This window comes from Sander lucioperca, chromosome 12 (assembly GCF_008315115.2).
Source record: "Sander lucioperca isolate FBNREF2018 chromosome 12, SLUC_FBN_1.2, whole genome shotgun sequence".
Classification (NCBI taxonomy): domain Eukaryota; kingdom Metazoa; phylum Chordata; class Actinopteri; order Perciformes; family Percidae; genus Sander; species Sander lucioperca.
Genome location: NC_050184.1, coordinates 26,164,853 through 26,184,396, shown reverse-complemented (window position 1 = coordinate 26,184,396; position 19,544 = coordinate 26,164,853). Strand labels below are relative to the sequence as shown.

Here is a 19,544-nt window from a genome sequence, read left to right as displayed (position 1 = left end):
CCAGTTCACCTCCAGGGCACTGCCAGGTGCTCTTGAGCAAGGCACCGTACCCCCCCAACCGCTCAGGGTGCTGTTCCACTGGCAGCCCACTCACTCTGACATCTCTCCGTTTGTGCATGAATAGGTCCTGAGCGTGTGTGTGTATTTCAGGCCTGTGTGTAGTGATTTCTACATTGTAATAAATTGTAATTTCCCCACTGGGGATCAATAAACAGTATAAATTAATTAATAATAAATTATATCTGCATTTATGTCAAAACCTAGAGACTTTCAAACATCAAAATGTCATTTATTAAATGTTTTCGTATCAAAATGACATATAAACATCTTTTCCTATTCTATTTTGCCTGGAAACGCTTCCAACATGCTTGTGTGTCACGAGAAAAATAGGCGTCGGTCCTATTTCCAGCATGCACGCGTTTTCGGCGCGGCTCGAGCTGTGCCTGAGATGTGCGTGTCACGCAGGCAGTGTGCAAGCTCTAACCTGTTAACATGGGAGCCAAAATAAAAACGGACACGCCATGCAGCTGACACGCTCACGCCACACAGCCAGTGTGTAGCCGGCCTAATGCCTCTGGCCATGGCTGTCACTCGAGCAGAGGTATAAAAACGAATACAGGGCTTTTTTTACAGCTGATATTTCATAGTTCCATTCCATAAGTGTCCCAGTAAGTCATGACAGTGTGACAGTGAGTCAACATGAACAATACCAGAACCCTGAAACTGAAGCCGCTATATGGAATTCAGCCATCATTCATTCTGCTATGTATACCTGTGCTTTTACCTACGTGTGTGTAAATGTATTAAAAAAAGATGTATTCACAATCTTTGAACGTTCTTTATGTTTGACGTCATTTTAGAATAACATTTTGAAGTGATAGCATAAAAACATGGTGAGACTTTTTTTGACCTTTTCACTCTTTTTACAACCTGAGGATATGCTGCCACCTACACATCCATCCACCCCTCCAGTGTCTGTCTGCTATGGAGGATTTTCTGGGGATGTGACTCAGCACAGAGGGCGGCAGCATAATTAGCAGACATGCTAAAGCGAGCTTATCCCAGCGCTAGGCTTCTAACTCCATGACCTACTTTACAAAGAGGATTTTCCCCACCACTCATTCTGTCGGTGTGTCTGCTCACCACCGATAACTCGTAACAAATTCACACACACAATTACACATAAACACCAACGCGGCAACATTTAGTCACGCACAGTCAGCTAAACACACACACAAATACAAGTGGTGTATAGGTACGTGTGAGCGTATATGCACTTATAAAGTGATAGAGGGAGAGATGAAGACGCATCAAATGGGAGAACACACACACACACACACACACAGTATGAGTAATAAAGCATGAAAGCCATGTCAAACCCTGAGCTGATGGTATATGATGCTTGTTATTCTGCCCATTGTGCTTTCTTGGCTTCTTGAGTGTGTGTGTGTGTGTGTGTGTGTGTGTGTATATGTATGTGTATGTGTGTGTGTGTGTGTGCGCACGGGTGTGTTTCATTTCGCTATTCTTTACGCAAGCCTGAGCACTTAAATCTAACTCACCCGTCTCCCTGGAGAGTGAGAGAGTGCTCGGCGTGAGAGGAATTCCTGTTTTATCTCCTTATTCTTGAAAAGCTCATCTTGTCTTGTGTTGTTTGTTCCTGCATATTGCCTCATATCCTTTTCCCCTCTTTGGCTTAATGAGGCTGATAAAACGAGGGACCAGAGACCTCTAACTTTTTACAAGCACACCTTATTAAAGCTTGAAAGCCAGAGATGGGAAAAGAGACAGAGAGGAAAGGCAGACAGCAAAGATTTCTTAAGCGGACACACACAGACCAGACGGCTGACCCTCGGCAGAAAAGGCAGTTGGACTGATCAGTGCCCCAGAGTTGGTCAAAAAAGTGCCTCGGAACACACCAAAGCGACGAGACGTCATAACAGCAGGCAGCGCTAATCTGTATTGTCGCCCAAAAATGAAAACCGGCAGCTGATTGGATGAACGCGTCACGTGGGTCTGGTTTCTCCGGAAATTCATGTCATGGCGGCTTGTTCAGAATACGATCTCATATTGTACTAAAATAGTTCACCGAAACGTGTTTCTGAAAACATTTTAAGCAAGAAATAGGCCATGCAGTTGCTGAATCTGTCTTCATTTCAGATCGACAAAGGTCAGTTTAAAAGATTTTCGTCAGATTTTGAGAGACTCTAGTCACGCTCATTCCGCTCCCCGTTTCCGGGTTAGCACTCTACCAATCAGATGGGTCATTTGAGTCCGACTGCCGGCAGTGCCCGTCCCGCCAATTATACATGTCAAATCGGCCAAAATGAAGGACGACGGCCCCTCGGACGGACGACGGCACAGAACACACGAACACTCGAGTCACTGACCTCGCCAGACTGTCCAACGGCCGATTATTGGCTTAGTGTGTCAGCGCCTTTAAACACACTAAAATTGGATTCTCAAACATGATTATTTCAACTGCGAAGAAACTGAAACAGGAATAAAACAAACAAGGGGGAAGTAAAGAGAAGAACAAGTTCTGAGTAAGAGGAGAGGTACTGAGGCAGCCAGGGAGCTCAATGCTGAAACTTGCTTTAATCTACACATCAAATGAGAGGGGGGGGGGGGGGGAAATGAGAGCTGCAGAGTGCCTTAGCTGGTTTCTGTGTTGCTACGAGTGTGTGTCTGTGCACCTTTGTCTGCAGGAACAAATTTGTGTTGATCACAATAACAAAGAGCTAGCAGTTGGAAGCGATGCAGCAGCGTTTTACTCCAGCACAGCCTGGATCAGAGAAGAACCGCCAGATAATTAAATAAAATCCCACCATGTTCTGTTTTCACCCAAGGCTTTTTTAACCAACCTTTCCTAATTGCTCTGTTGTTATTTTTAACTCTGTTTTTTTAAATGTGGATGACTGTCCGCTATGAGTTTAAACAAACACAATCTGTGCCAACAGTCCATACAGGGGATGAACGAAGCTCAAATGTCACAGAAAACAAAAGGGAAAGTCTTTATTTTGTATTATAGTTGTTTCAACTCCTGCTGAAATGGTATTGCCCTCCAGGGATTACTTAGGGGTGACCGGTGATTTAGTGGTACTGCCCAGAGCTGGGGGTGGTGATGCTAACCATTCACAGCCAGTGAATCTCTGGTATGTGACCACCAAAGAACTGTTTGAACGTCTATACCACTCGTCTACAGGAACACACACGGAAACCACATCACAAGTCCCCCAAATTACAAGTTTACTGTTTAAGATGTAATTAATGCATGTAGTGCTTTGTGTATTAAGCTGTCTTCAAATCAAATTAGAGTTTGGGTGTATTTCAAAAAGGATTGACATGATTATAGCCAGGCTCCAGATACTTCATAATTAGTATTCTAACAAGCGCGTACAGTATGTATGAATATGTGTCTGAGAAACTCCATTTAATCTTAGCTAATCCTCACAGAGAGTTAATACATTCAACTATTTGGTTCCAAAGCACTGAGTTAAATTTACAAGGGAAAATATGTAAAGGCAGATTCTCATGCATGTGGACAACGCTATGCGTCCTGGAGATTTACTGCGGTGCTAATCAGATATTTACGACTGCCACTAACCCTTAGATCAAATGTTTCCTGCCCTCTGATTGGCTAACCTCCAGCAGGACCTCTGACCTGCTGCCTATGAGGTCACAGCAGCTGGGTCATTTATCACATGTGTCCGTCTCTGGTTTCTTCTCTGATGACTCATTTCACGATCCCCCGTCGTCTTTTTCCCACACCCTTTTCTCACTCTCTGTCTGCTTTATACATGACAGGATAAGAATGAAGGTCAACTCTCATCCTCACTTGACTCCATGTTTAAGTTTTAATGCAGACCAACATACGCCGACACAGATGGGAGAGAGAGTACTGATATACTGAGCCACTTTAGAGGAAGGATGTACATGTTTGACTAGCTGCGAGAGAGACAGGCACAAGGAGGGAAGGTGTGTGTGTGTGTGTGTGTGTGTGTGTGTTTGTGAACAAGAGAGTGGGGGAGGTGCAAAAACACCCACCCTAGCCAGGCAACAGACAGCTGGAGCGACAAACAAGGGGACACATGGAGAGAAGAAAGTGAGAAAAGTGAAAGCCAGAGTACATTAAAGGAGGTTTACAACAACAGTGAGGACCACACAGACCGACAAGGAGGAGAGTTGAGGCGAGGAGTGGACACGTGAAAGAGAAAGGAAAGAATGGGCTAAAGGGTGCGGAGAGGAAACACATGGCTCCTTTGGTTCTGGAGGGAGAGAGACAGAGAGAGAGGGCCCAGCTGGCGTGGGGGAGGAGAGGGGATGGAGACAGGGGAGAGCTGGAGCGGTGATAGTGTGGGGTGGAATAGGAAGAGAGGGAGATGAAGAAAGATGTAGCCCTGTTCTCCTCAACTCGGGTGTTTTCCATTTCATCTGCGTGAGAGGGTCTGAGAGTGATTAATTTACTGTTGCAATGAACTGTTTCAAGAAGGATGTTGTGTGTGTGTGTGTGTGTGTGTGGGGGGGGGCGGGGGTCTAAGGGTGAGGTTAAGTGACTTACAGCTGTCCTCCTCCTCAGTGATAGCGCTGACAACATAACAGGCGTACACAAAGCCCAGGAGCTGTGAACACACAAGCAAACAAGAGAGGTTAGACTCTGCAGAACTGGCAGTGTGCAGTTAATAAACAGCTGTGTGTTTGCGTTGATTGACAAAATGATAATACAGAACATCTGGAGAAGAGCGAGTTTTGTGGGGATGCACACTCGATTTTGAAAGATGGTGGCTGTGTCAGGACACAACACAACACTTGAGCTGAAACGATTCATTGATTATTGATTTGATTAATTGCAATTTAATGTAATAATCAAGTACTTCCTATACAGCTTTACAGCTTTACAGCTTTACAGTTCCAGTATTTTAAATGTGAAGGTTTGCTTTTCTCTGTTTTATAACATTGTGAAGTGAATATGTTTAGGTTTTGGACTGTTAGTCAGATTAAACAAGCAACATGAAGACTCCATGAATCACCTTGGGTTCTGGAATTGTTTTCACAATTTTTGTGTAAAATCAGTTTTAGAGAAATTGTTTAGTCTGTATCATCAAAAAAATTATCAACAGATTAATTAAAAATGAAAATTAGAAACCATCTTGCGATGGGATCACTCCAGCCGCGACACCAAATCTAGCCAGGGTCTGACGTGGGGGGGCCAAGGCCCCTTCCCTAATATCTACCCCCCCTACTTCCTGCACCCTTGCTCGGACCACACCCATTTTCCAACTTGGCCTTCATTTTGATCTCAACTAAACACCTGTAAAGTTTCGTGACTGTATCTTGCACAGTTGTAACACTGACAAAATCTGGCTGCAAACAGAAAAAAAAAAATTCTAAAATCAGAGTAAATATCAGACTATACATACAATATCAGACTATACATACATAAGGTGTCCAGAAACAAGGGAGCTGAATGTGGAAATACACAACTGTTGGCTAAAAAGTTTGCCAACTTTAAAAGGTGATAATATATGTGTGGTGTTCAAAAGCTCCACTCTGCTTTATATCAGTGTTGGCAATGCTTACGACAGTTGACAGGGCTTCTAGAGTGTACATACAGTAGTAGCTCATATGCACAAACACCAGAAAACAACAAAGCAAGCGCAAAAAGTGACTGTACGCCAACGCACGTGCGGGCAAACAGTGCTGAGAATAGCCTGTGGAACTGGCAGATGGCTGTCATCGACTCAGAAACAGACACCAAGACAGGTAGACACCAAGAGACAGTCTCTCTCCACCCAGCCTTCCATCGTTTGGCACTTTGCCATGCCAATTAATACAGCGTTGGGCACGCTGCCCTCTTCACACACTGGGTACACAAACACAAAACCCAAGGGGGGACCGACTGTCTGGTGGTGGCTATTTATATAACATTCATTCAACCTATAACTTAACTTGGCCTGTGTAATTACAAGAGAAACAAAGATGGCGTGTAGTTTGCAGGTCTTTCATCTCTACCATTTGGGTTTTGTTCCTGTTTTTCATGTGAACAATATATTTGGCCTTTATTGAAGCTCATCCAGATGTAGATTAAATGTTTTATTGATGAATGAAACACAGGTGTAGTGTCTAGTAGAAAAGGGAATAGGTCCGTCTCTGTATGGGGTGGATAAGATATACAACTCTTTTCTCTGCTTCTCTCTCACTCCGTTTTTTCTCTCTAGTATCTAATTGCTGGTCTCACCCCATCCATTACAGTGGCGGTGAAATGGAGGTGAATTAGCATATGTATAAAGCCAGTGTCAAACACAAGATGGCGTTAACAGCAGGGGCACACCATGTTTCAGACTGCATTATGTCTGTGTGTTTGTCCTGTAAAAGTGTGTGCCAAGTGTGCGCTCTTGTGAGTTAATATCTATGCATGAGTGCACATTTGTTTAATTTTCATAAAGGGCTCTGATCTCTGATGTGGTCTGGGATCCAGCAAATCCAATATGTCACAGCAGAGGAGGCTTGAGACTGAGAGAAGTGCAGAGTGTTTGTGTAGCCTACAGATGGGTGACAAATTAAAAGAAAAAACAACATTAAGACTACATCCACACTACTACATCTTTATTTTAAACTGGCTAAAAAACAAAAACTAAAAGAATCTCCGTTGGACATTGGAATTGTCGCAAATCAATCAAATAATCGTTTCCACACGTCGGCAGTAGCATTATAAAATTCTGAATAGCATTCACAACAAGGTCAGAAATGGCTGTAATTCATTATCCATGTTGAATCAACCACCAGAAGTCAAGGCTGATGTTGTTTGTTTTCTTCCGGAAAAAGGGTCACACGATAGTGGCGTGATGAATCAGGGAAGGACATGTTGTGACTGATAACACCCAATCAGGGAGCCAACGTGGGAGTCTGCGTCAACGTTTCCAAAGGTCTCTGTTTCTGCCCGTTCAGACTACTACATAACCCTGACGTTTCCAAACTAAAACAGGGTCAGCAGCGTTTCCAAACGTCTGGGGCTCTGAAACGAAAGGGAATTTCCTGGGATATGTCTAATGTTGCAAATCCCATTTTGCAAACTTACTACAGCTACAAGCCTCACTGCACACTCATAAATAGCAGTTGTGAGTTGACAAACCCAACACACCAGAAATTTCCTGAAATACCTTTAATCAGTGAATGCTAAACATGGGAGTGAGCCTGTCTGCTCAGTAAGGTGAAATCAGCACAGTTTCTTACTCCTCGACTGATAACTGCTGACAGCAAGAAAGTCTGGACGCTGCATGGAGAATGGACTAGAATATATCTGCTCATATCTGTGTCTTCTAGTTTTCTTTTCTATGGCTACGGTACATTTAGTGTGATGTACAGCGAGGTAATAAGATCAGAAGTGAAGTGAACACTCAGTGCGCCTTTTTGCTGGAGGCATTGCTGTCCTTAGCCAATATAGGTCACTGTCCTAAATAACAAGTGACAATTCCACTTATATATCCCTGCATATTAAATAATCATGCCCCCCCCCCCCTTCTTCGTCTTTGACTTCCCACTGTCATTTCTGGAGTTCAGGGATCATTTTAGAGATTGATGTCAAATTAATTAAGCTCATAAAGCCCCCGCATGTCCTCTGAGGTTTGATGTCTGTCTGGCTGTGAGGACGTGCCAAACTAAAGCCTACTCATTTAGCTGCCAATCATTGTTTTGTGTTTTCTCCTTGCACTCTGCACTGTTTGCTTTAAGTTAGTCACTTTTTGAATACAGGTCTCCATCCACATCACTGTCACTCTACAATCTGCAAATCTGTTATCTTCTCTCTCCACACCTCTCTCTGTGTCCTTGTGTTATTGTTGCTCTAACAGTAAGTGGCACCCTCCTCTCTGTCTCCTCTGCAGGATTTTTGAGCACTGAACAGTTATCTGGACAACTGACAGAAGGAAGAAAGAAGGCAGAAAACCGTGCATGAAAAGTGCAGCACTAGATATGGATAAACATCAAAAGTAAAGCTGTCCTCCAGTGGGCCTTCATGTACTATTTACTATGTTGCAGAGGAAACTAAAGGAGGTATTTGTGATAGTTCAGCATTATCTGTTTTTCCTCTCTCAGATAATGAGGGCCAAAAGAAGTTCAAGGCTCAAAAATGGATGGGTCTGTGCGTGAAAGGAAGGCCAGCTGCTGAGCTAGAAAGGAGGGTTACTTGTATTTGCATAGGCTAATGAAGGTCAGGTGTATACTGAATGTGCCAGTACAGAAAGACACATGACCACCTTTGACCATGCACACACTCACTTATAAACATCAGTCTACGAGACATGAATCCGTTTCATGATTAGAAGCTTGAAGACTTCTCAGTTACAATTACAACAAATCAGTGTTACCGTCAACTACATGGATATGTCTGTCATTTTCACAACAAATGAGTCCTGCTCACTGCAAAGGTCTAAACAACTACATCCTATAGGCCTTTTCAATCTTTCCATTTACAATTATTTCAGTGAAGTCCTGAATGATAACTTGATTCATTGATTGCTCAGAAAATGTATCAACAGTTTTGGTAATGGATTGATCTTCTAAGTCAATTATCGAGCATCAAAACTACGAGACTACAGCCATGCTAGCGGCTCTCTGAGACTGTGCTTGAGCACAGCGGTACTTTGAGCTAAATGCTAACGTCTGCTGGCTGCATGCTAACATGCTCCCAATGACAATGCTAACATTCTGATGTTTAGCAGATATAATGTTTACCATCTTAGTTAGCTTGTTGGACAAATTCAAATTTGACCTGATGATTGCGCTAGATGAAACGCTTGAAACCACAAATATCAACCTCGTGGTGGCACTAGTGGAAAAGTCAGAGGATCAGCAAAGAAATCATCTGGGATTCGTGACTGTATAAAAAAATATGTGCCAATCCATCTGGTAGATGTTGTGATATTTCACTAGATAAGTGGACATTTTTCCTTGCTTATAGTGTTAAAAGAAAAGTCAGTAGGATTCATCCACTGAGGACCAGAACTGTCTGTACAAAATTTCATGGTAATCCATTTTACACTTATAGATATTTCCGTCTGGACCAAAGTGGTGGACCGAAAAAGCTATCATGGCCAAAAATGCCAATGCCGTTTTATATCATTATAACTTAAATCTCTTTCGTTTTTTCCTGGTTGGTTGGACCAAAAAAGCAATTGGGCTCTGAAGAATTTTGATGGCAATTTTTCTCAGAAATCTTACTGGGGAGGAGTTGAAAAAACAATTAACAAATGAATCAATAATGACAATAATTGTTGGTTTCAGCCCTATATCTGTCTGTTTTCTGAGTTCATATAAATTTAGGGATGCCCTGTGGAAAAGCCTGTGCACGTGTGTGCAGTGACAGATATCCAAGTCGATCTACAAGCTAATTAACACACTATTGATTGTGGCTCAGCGACAGGAGAAAATGTACCTGGTGCACCATAATGAAAGGAATTCGTAGGTAAAATATATCACATGGGAGAGAGGAGGAGGGGCAGAAAGAAAGAGGGAGAGAGTGGTGGTGCAGATGTCTTTTCGGTTAATTACACAGGACTTTCTGCCTGACAGTAAGGCACAGGCTTCTCTGCAGAAAATTAGATGTGTGTGTTTGTGTGTGGGCAACTGCATGTTTAATGACAAAACATGATGAGATAGGGACTGCAGAGGCCACATCCACCTGTTCTTTTCTACCAGCCCCTTCACACACACACACACACACACACACACACACACACACACACACACACACACACACACACACACACACACACACACACAGATCTATGCAGCTTACAGGGCCACATGGGGTTGTTAAGTGTCTGCAGTGCTGATTTGCATCTTACGCGTCAAATAACTGTAAATAACAGCATGGTGATGTCAAAAAACAACATACAGACACAAGAGGCTACCCATGCAGAAATAAAAGCTGTATGAAGAAAGAAAACACAGCTTGTTTGTCACTTGCAGCCCCATACAGAAGATTTTAGATAAGGTCTGACTGAGTGAAGAGGAAAAAATGGAGCTCTCTGGACCAAGAAACAAATGGACAGAAGGCGAATCAGGCAGGTAAATAAAACAAGTACACACTCAACAAGCAAAAAGAAAAGCAAACATGCTGCGAGAGAAGGTTTACTTCTTCAATGTTGCTTGCTTTTCACTTTTTAAGTTAATTTCCCTCTTCTTCTTGCCTACTCTCAGAAGTTTAAAAAGACCAAATATTAGAGTAAAATTATTCGGAGGAAAATCCATTTCCCTGCAAAGCAGATTAACAATTAAAGATCTTGGCGGAGACAGCCTTTGAAGTATAATGGCGGGCAGTCATGTTTTTACGATGTACTGCAAGTAGCCCGACACAATATTCAGTAACCCGCTGTAGACTAATTCTCTCCTCTGGTCTTTTGGTCTTTCCCTTCTCATCCCTGGTTTTGGCAGCAGCCAGCAGCCAGCAGACTTAATAACTTCTCACTACTGCATTATCAGTCTTTTAATCCTAGGATCTTTATAATCCTTTGAAGCAGATGCTGTAAAACTTGCAGAGCAGTTACAATGCATATGTCAGTGCTGACATATTGCAGAGGTGCTTAATAGGAGTGTGCAAAAAAATCGATTCACATTCGAATCACGATTCAAGCTCTACCGATTAAATTTAAAAAAAAAAAATTTATTGTATGTGTACTGCAATCACATGGGAAAAGTAACTACATTTACATACTGTGAATCGTTTTTTTTTTTTATTGAGAATCGTTTTTGAATCGAAAATCGATTTTGAATTGAATCTTGAGCCTGAAAATCGATATTAAATCGAATCGTGACATTTTCTGAATCGTGCACCCCTAGTGCTTAATGCTATTATTATACTAGACAATGCATGGGCATTTCCTGATTCTGGACAAATTACTGCACTTTAAATAGAAACACATCAAATATCCCTCCAGTTGGCTCCCCATGCAGCATACACTCACAAAAAAAAACATATTCCCCACAGTGGTGATGGTTGGAGAGTTTGAAAACACAACATGGACTAATGGACTTATCAAAGCGAGCCCTAACCTTTTAGATGAGTGAGGGGGTGGGCTGAGTGAACCTGAACAGCCACAAAACACACACCGGACCCTATCGGCAAGCCCAGCACCGAGCCGTTATCACAAGGTCTGCCCAGGCCTGCTGAGAGGGCCCCTCTAATTAAATAAGGGCCCTTATTCGTCCCCCACACTACCCTAAAAAAACTCACTTTAACATAGACTGTAGATTGACATGGCAGGCTCCAGAGAAAACGAGAGAATGAGCAAAAGTGACAGTGAGTGAGCAATGCAGGGAGAGAGAGAAGCATTGTCATTTTTGTCATTGAAGTTGTTGGGAGTTTGATGGACATGAAGGTCAAACAGTGTGAGATCTGGGCAGGAAAAGGAGACAGGAAGACATGAAGAAAAATAGATGAAATAGGAGGAAATGAGCAATGGAGCAAGAGAATGACGCAGGCTGCCGTCCCACCCATTATCAACTTCCACACAATCCTCCCAATGCATGTTCCCAGGGAATAGAGGCAACAGAAGAAAGCATTGACTGTGGCGGCAATAACCTACGCTAAATAATATGATATCTGTGTGTGTGTGTGTGTGTGTGTGTGTGTTTGTGCATTTTATGAGAAGCTCAGCAGCTCTGACAACCCCTTGCCATCTCTCACTACTCCATTTAGTGTGTAAGAGTTATGTCTACAGATGTAAACTGAACATCACATCTTGCACAATTTCCCTTCTTTTTCCCACTCATACCTTTCTTCCTAACTACACTTCATCTCACCGGAGATGTTTTCTCAGACTCAACAGTTTTATTTAAGAGCAAAGGCAGCGCACAGGAGCAGAAAAGGAAAGGATTGTGGGAAGATCGAGAGAGGTGTGAGTATGGATTTTCTGCTGACTAAACCGACATGGAAATCAGTCATTATTAAAAGAAAACCAAAGCCATTCAATAACAATATGTACTGTAGGATGGATGCCTGAGTTGGGCTTCAGTGAAGGCAACAAAGAATATATGGCAGAAATGAAGCAACATATCCCCCCAGTGATGAATCAATGAATAATACATTATCCCAGTTTGGAAAGGTTGCCTCCACTTCAAGCTCATCATTTAAACCTCTAAGTTACTTTTTGACTGAATGTAGCCTGTAGCGGCAATAAGCAACAACACAGGGCTGACTTTACCAAAGCTTCACTTCTGATCGGCTTCCTTCTAGCTTACAATGAATCTGAGCAGAGAGATGACAGTGATGCCTCCATTATTGGCCAGTGGATCCACATTTTTCATCCTAATGAAACATGCTCCTTGGAGCCCAAACTAAATATTTAATGGCCTCTCACGGTAACCTTGAAACCCCTATAGCAAAGATAAAGGGACACCCCACTTTCTTCCTATTCTTTTCATTCACTCCTTCAACACTATTTTTCTGTCTGGCCCTTTGTTCCAACAGAGAAGAAAAAGGACAAACCAAAACAAGAGTATACATCTCAAAAGGACTGTATTTTCCTAAGCACTGCTCTGCTTTTAGCCTGAGAAGAATCGAGGGTACAAGGAAAATGCTGTCATTTGTGACACTGGGATTTCAGTAGCAATTTCCCTGCTCCTCTCGGGAGCTGTTCCCACGGATATGGTGTTGTATGCTTGGTTGGACAATGCCATGTAAAAATGCAGGCAAAAAAGTGTTACCAGCTCCTATGGAGGAGTAAAAGTCCGCATAAGGCGAAGAACATACCAATTCACTGCCTATAGTGCAGGGGCTTATGAGGTTCAGTGAGAGAGTTGGGGCTATAAAGTGAGGTCAGCCATTTTATTACCTTCCTCCATGGGGGTGATTGGATGAATGGTACAATCCAGTGCTTCTCAACACTGCTAGTTTTCTAATCTACCATGTAGTTAACTGCATTCACTGTGCTCTCCCAGGTGTAAGATTAAAACGGTAAGCATGAAAACCAGGCTGATGAAGCTGCTGTGTGTAAGCTCTCTCCTTCTCTTGGTCATCCACTGCCACCATTAAATCCACTCCACATGTATTTAAGCGACAAGTGTGAAAAATAGGTGTGGATGTGTTTATTACGGTGGCCCTGAAGTGCAAATCACAACAGCAATAAGAAAAACGCAACAACAAATCATAAAACACAATGGCAAATAGGAAAACAAAACGGCAAATATGAAAACACTTCAACAAATCATAAAACACAACGGCAAATAGGAAAACACGACAGCAAATAGGAAAACAAAAAGGCAAATGGGAAAACACGACAGCAAATAGGAAAACACGACAGCAAATAGGAATACACAACAGCAAATAGGAAAACACGACAGAAAATAGGAAAACAAAAAGGCAAATAGGAAAACACGACAGCAAATAGGAAAACACGACAGCAAATAGGAATACACAACAGCAAATAGGAAAACACGACAGCAAATAGGAAAACACAACAGCAAATAGGAAAACACGACAGCAAATATGAAAACACGACAGCAAATAGGAAAACACGACAGCAAATAGGAAAACACGACAGCAAATAGGAAAACAAAATGGCAAATAGAAAAGCACGACAGCAAATAGGAAAACAAAACGGCAAATAGAAAAAAAACGAGAGCAAATATGAAAACACGACAGCAAATAGGAAAACACGACAGCGATAGGAAAATACGACAACAAATATGAAAACACGACAGCAAATATGAAAACACGACAGCAAATCACAAAACACTATGGCATTTTTTTTTTTTTTTTTTTTAACCTTTATTTATTCAGTGAAGGTTCACTGAGAGGCAGCCTCTCTTTTGCAGGAACGCCCTGATCACATTCACACAGTTACACATTCATACCTGGAAGCTGCCCAGTACAACCACAGTCTGATCTGCTGGCCACTGAGCAGCTCCACTGGAGCGGTTGGGGTTAAGTGCCTTGCTCAAGGGCACCTCAGTGGTGGTAATGAAGGAGGGACAAGCGCTGCTCTTTCACTTTCCCCACCCAGATTTTATCCTGTTAGTCTGGGGATTGAACCGACGACCTCCCGGTCACAAGCTCGCATCTCTAAACTTTAGGCCACCACTGCCCATAACTTCTACCGGAAAAGGTAGGGCCTATCTAGCAGAGGACGGACCCTCCTGATTGGACAGACACACTGTCTGTCCGTTGTGTTTTCATATTTGCTGTTGTGTTTTCATATTTGCTGTCGTGTTTTCCTATTTGCTGTCGTGTTTTCATATTTGCTGTTGTGTTTTCCTATTTGCTGTCGTGTTTTCATATTTGCTGTCGTGTTTTCCTATTTGCTGTCGTGTTTTCATATTTGCCGTTTTGTTTTCCTATTTGCTGTCGTGTTTTCCTATTTGCTGTCGTGTTTTCATATTTTCTGTCGTGTTTTCATATTTGTTGTGTTTTCCTATTTGCTGTCGTGTTTTCCTATTTGCCGTTTTGTTTTCCTATTTGCTGTCGTGTTTTCCTATTTGCTGTCGTGTTTTCATATTTGCTGTCGTGTTTTCATATTTGCTGTCGTGTTTTCATTTTTGCTGTTGTGTTTTATGATTTGTTGTTGCGTTTTTCTAATTGCTGTTGTGATTTGCACTTCAGGGCCACCGTAGGTTTATGTTAGGGCTGAACGATACATCGAATTTTCATCGTCATCGCGATATGAACTAGCGCGATGATCGCAACAGACAGCCTGACACGATGAATAAGGGAAAACAGTTTACACACTGAGATGACGCGAAGCGTAATACGTCTCCATAGCAGCAGGCGGCGCTGCTCTGTATTGTTTCTATAAACAGTCTGATTATTTCACAGAAAATGAAAACCGGCAGCTGATTGGACGAACGCGTCACGTGGTTCTTTTTTCTCCGGAAATTCACAGCCAGACATGGCGTCTCGTTCAGAATACGATATCATATTGTACTAAAATAGTTCACCGAAACGTGTTTCTGAAAACATTTTAAGCGAGAAATAGGCCATGCAGTTGCTGAATCTGTCTTCATTTCAGATCAACAAAGGTCAGTTTAAAAGATTTTCGTCGAACGTTAATTTCTTATAGTTATAATGCCTCATTTATGTGTAATTTGTTCAATAAAAGCATGTCAAAAATTATCTATTTGATTTCTTTATTCAGTGGGAATAGGCTATTCAATGTTTAGGTTCGCAAAGAACCTATTAAAGCACTAAGACATGGGAACAGTATAGCTAACATTCACATTTGAATATTTATCGCAAGTCATATCGTCATCGCAAGATTAAACAATGTTATCGCACATCGCAGCTTTTCCTCATATCGTGCAGCCCTAGTTTATGTACATTGCAATGGAGTCAAAGTGTGTGTAAGTGAATGTTACTGTGAAAAAATGTGTGTAATGTGCATGTCTGAACCCAAGTACCTGCTGTGCTGGCAACTAAGAAGGTCCTGGCCCCCATCCAATATTAGGTTTAGTCAGTCATACATAAGTGTGTGCAAATGTGTATGCTGGCAGGATGTGTGTTTCGGGTCTATTCATACAGTGCAAAGAGGACAATAACAGTCCTTCCAGTGTTTGAGTAACCTGTTAGCAGCTGGCAGGTCAGAGCCTCAGCCAGACAAAACAACAGATCAATTTTTCATTCAGTGACGGAGGCAGAGGAAGGGAGGCTGCGATAGACAAAATAACAGGCCGCTGTGGAAGATTATTGAGAAAAGTGCTTGAAGGGAAAACAAAAACATCACCTTCCTTTCTATCATGTTCACCTTTCACGTACATGAATCTCACGGTGAGTGAGGGCGCTGCTGGTGTTAAGTAATATGAGAAGTTCCTGTGACATGACATGTTCCTGCATGTGAATATGTCAATCCTAGAGTCATATGTACATTGCCATCTTGTACTTACAGCAACGAGAATCTGTGTGCCGCTGTGCACAACCTCGATGTACTGGTAGTCCATGAGGCAGCCCATGACAGTGATGTAGGAGTGGCTCTCTGTTGTGCGGACCCCTGGAGCCTCCGGCATCTCTCTCCTCACACAGCCCGGGCCGTGTTCGCTCCACCAAGAGTGATGGGCGGAGATGTTAAATGTCAGCAGGTCACTGTCCTGAAAAGAGAGAGAGAAAAAAAAACCTTTTTTTTTGGACTATTCATTACTTATGATGTACATTCATTCTTTATGAGAAAAACAAGGCTGGATCACAGGTGATCCTGTACAGAAGGCAGGGGGCTCATCTCTGGACACTTGATGTTGATGTTGTTTTTTTATTATGGCTGTTCTCTTTTGCTCAAAGGGTTGGTTCATCCAATTACAAACAACATTAAGACTCAGACTACAGCCGTGCCAGCAGCTCTGCAAGACTGTACAGTACTTAGGCACAGCTGTGCTTTGAGTTAAATGCTAACATCAGCATGCTAACATGCTCTCAAAGACAACGCTAACTGATGCTCAGCAGGTATAATGTTTACTGAGGCTAGTGGGAAAGTCAAAGTCGGTCCAATAGTTTAACTTAAACATTTCACTCAACCTCAGGGTGGCGCTAGAGGAAAAGTCAGGAGATTAAAGTCATTAGGGTTTTATTTCTCTTGGCAACATAAATGTCTGCACAGCATTTCATGGCAATCCAATCTTGAAAGCAATACTTGAGTAAAAGTACAAGTATCTTACCAGAAAATGACTTTGGTAGAAGTAAAAGTCTCCTTTTAGAATATTACTTGAATAAAATTCTTAAAGTATCTAATATTTACTGTACTTAAGTATCAAAAGTAATTTGCTGATATTAAATGTACTTAAGTATTAGAAGTAAAAGTAAAAATTAAAAAAACTTTGATTATGAACTTTATGGCCAAAGGTGTGTAACGTTATCTTCATCACCACTGTCGTCGGGGTGATCATCGTTTGTTACCATGGCAGCAGAGCCTGCACCAGGTGCTTCCATAACACTATCAGTCATTCTGCTTCCTCCTCTTCTTCTTTAGTTTTGGCCTAATGTTTTTTTTTTTTTTGCCGCTTGGCAACAAACAGGCATTAGGTCACCAACTGGAATGGAGCGTGCATTATCTTGGCAATTTAGGAGCAATGATTCGCCCAACCTGCTTTTTTTCCAGTGTAACAAATTACTTCTGATTTTATTTTGTAGTAACGAGTAACTAAGATGCTTAGGGGAAATGTAGTGGAGTAAAAGTATACATTTTATTTAGAAACTGTAGTGGAGTAAAAGTAAAAGTTTCCGGAAATATAAATAACAAAGTAAAGTACAGATACGTGAAAATTCTACTTAAGTACAGTAGTGAAGTATTTGTACTTCGTTACATTACAACACTGGTTGTGATGGACAGAACGATATTGCTATCCCTAGATATAACGCTGCTAGCATGGCTAAAAACACATTTTCTTATGTACTATGAGCTGTCTAGCCATGTAGATAGTTTTGGTTTTGATTTTTTTTGCCCAGCGTCTTTAAGACTCCTGCTGTCACATCATTAAATTGAGGTGAATGGCATTCTGTTTGTGGTGCTTAAAGTGTTGGGAAATTAGAATTAATTCAAAACAGCAACATGTTTTTCCAGAAATGTGTCTGTTTCTTCGGATACTTCACAGATGTCACAGTCAACAGTTTTATTTGGAGTTACTTACTAGTGAATAAATAATCCCTCTGCAAACTGTTGACAGTGTGTTTTGTGGTTTATCCACAGAAACAGGGACATTGTTTCAGGACAGAGATGTTGCTGTTGAAAATAGTTTTTTCAGCGCTGTGAGCACTACAAATGAAACTATATTCACCTCCACTGTATGAAGGAAGAACTCTCAGAGACTGAGAACCAGGGCAAATAAAACTTCGAAATATCTTAAGATACCACCAGAGGTAGTTGAGAATATAAGAGATTTTTCTTTCATAATTCGGGTGAACCAACCTTATAGCTCTAACTGAAGAATGGCAACACATAGGACATGTCTAAAGCATATGAGACACAGGTTACGAGTGCATGAACCTTAGTCAGTCTAAGCCAACAGACTTTTCAGAGAAAACTTTCACAACTTCTTAAACTGTACCACATCAGTGCCACAACTTTTAGATCAAGCATTTGATACATGTAGCTCTTGTACACCCTGGTGATGTCCAATTTGAACACAGCCGTATGAGCCTACACATACAGACGCACAGACGCTCACACCAATCAATACCCCAATACAGCAATATAACCCCGCATCTGCCCCTCAGTGACAAGACATGCATTATTAACAGAGCCAAGCGCTGTCAGGAAACATCTCTGATTCCTATCAACCCCCACTCACACTCTCATGTACACATACGTATCACTGGCATCAACAACTATCAACAACAGATCTCTGCAGTCAGTGCGAATGACTAGGGCTGGGAACCGAATTCAAAACTTTTTAGGCACAGACTGAATTGCCTCCTTAGTATCGAGTCTCGAAAAATGCCTCGTCATTCAATGCCAAATTTCAATACCTAGGAGCAAATCTCATCAGCGTCAGTGAGCCAGTAAGCATGCAGCATGCTTCTACCAAGATCTAATAATGCTCGTGATTGGCTGTCTAACGTTACATGTCATAGAGACACAAAGGAAAAACTCTACGTTACACATAAAGAGACGGGGCTCACGTAGTAGGAGCTGAAAAATAAATAAAAAGAGTTGTGCTGTAATGTGTAATGTCGTAAGCATGTTGTTGTAATGTTTCTTTTTGTTAAAATTTGTTTTATAAAATTGGTATCGAAAAAAGTATCGTTCAGGAACCGGTATCAAAGTCACGGTATTGGTATTGGTACCTATAGATATATATCTATGTTGGTACCTGTATCGACATTTTTCGAACGATACCCAGCCCTACAAATGACTTAAATATTAAATATTAAAACGAATGCTACTGTATATTATCCCTCTCTTTCTTCATGTTGATTACTCATCATCACCCTCTGTCTCTATTTTCCTTCTCTGTCATTTTGTCGTTCTCTCACACAGTCACAAAAACAAGGGCAGCTGAAGGTCAATAGGTAGGATTGTGAGGTCTAATGACTTGACAGATGCCATTGATTGAGCCTGCGAGCTAGAGAAACCATCTATATCCAAGTTATAGCCGCACTCACAACTGCAGTACGTCAGAAGTCAATATTCAGTCTTTTGGGAACTTACTGTCAGGAGCGTTATTGTTATGCTCCCATGCACCCCAAAGCACAAATCAATTCCCCCATATCATAGATTCAAGGTTAGTCTACTGATACTGCTCAAACTATTTTCTCAAACAAAAGTCAATACATATTTGGAGACTATCTTATTACTGGAACCACTAGAGACATGAGGCTTTCTATAAAGCTAAACATCAAATGATTAGAATGTTATTTCTCATGATGTATTGTTTATGAAATACAGAGAAGGGAGTTTATGTTTGTGTGATAACTTTGGGGAGCAACGCTGAGTGGCTAACTGGGTGTTGTAGACTCTTCTGGCTCTGATAACAGTATCGCATTTACTTAAATTTCATAAAAGGTGTCCACACACAGTGGCTGCATATTGATTCAGGAGTTAGAAAGGCTGTGTTGAGGGTGGTCT

At 41.7% G+C, this 19,544-nt stretch overlaps 1 protein-coding gene across 2 annotated transcripts in view; it reads right to left on the bottom strand.

The window, feature by feature from the left end:
• The window catches only part of nkain4 (sodium/potassium transporting ATPase interacting 4), a 50,840-nt gene that overhangs the window by 8,346 nt on the left and 22,950 nt on the right, over positions 1-19,544 (bottom strand). For both annotated transcript variants that reach the window (XM_031316342.2, XM_031316340.2), the window contains exons 4-5: positions 15,877-16,077; positions 4,562-4,622 (exon numbers count right to left, since the gene is read on the bottom strand). In XM_031316342.2, coding sequence (XP_031172202.1) covers positions 4,562-4,622; positions 15,877-16,077 — 262 coding nt within the window. The remainder of the gene's footprint in view (positions 1-4,561; positions 4,623-15,876; positions 16,078-19,544) is intronic.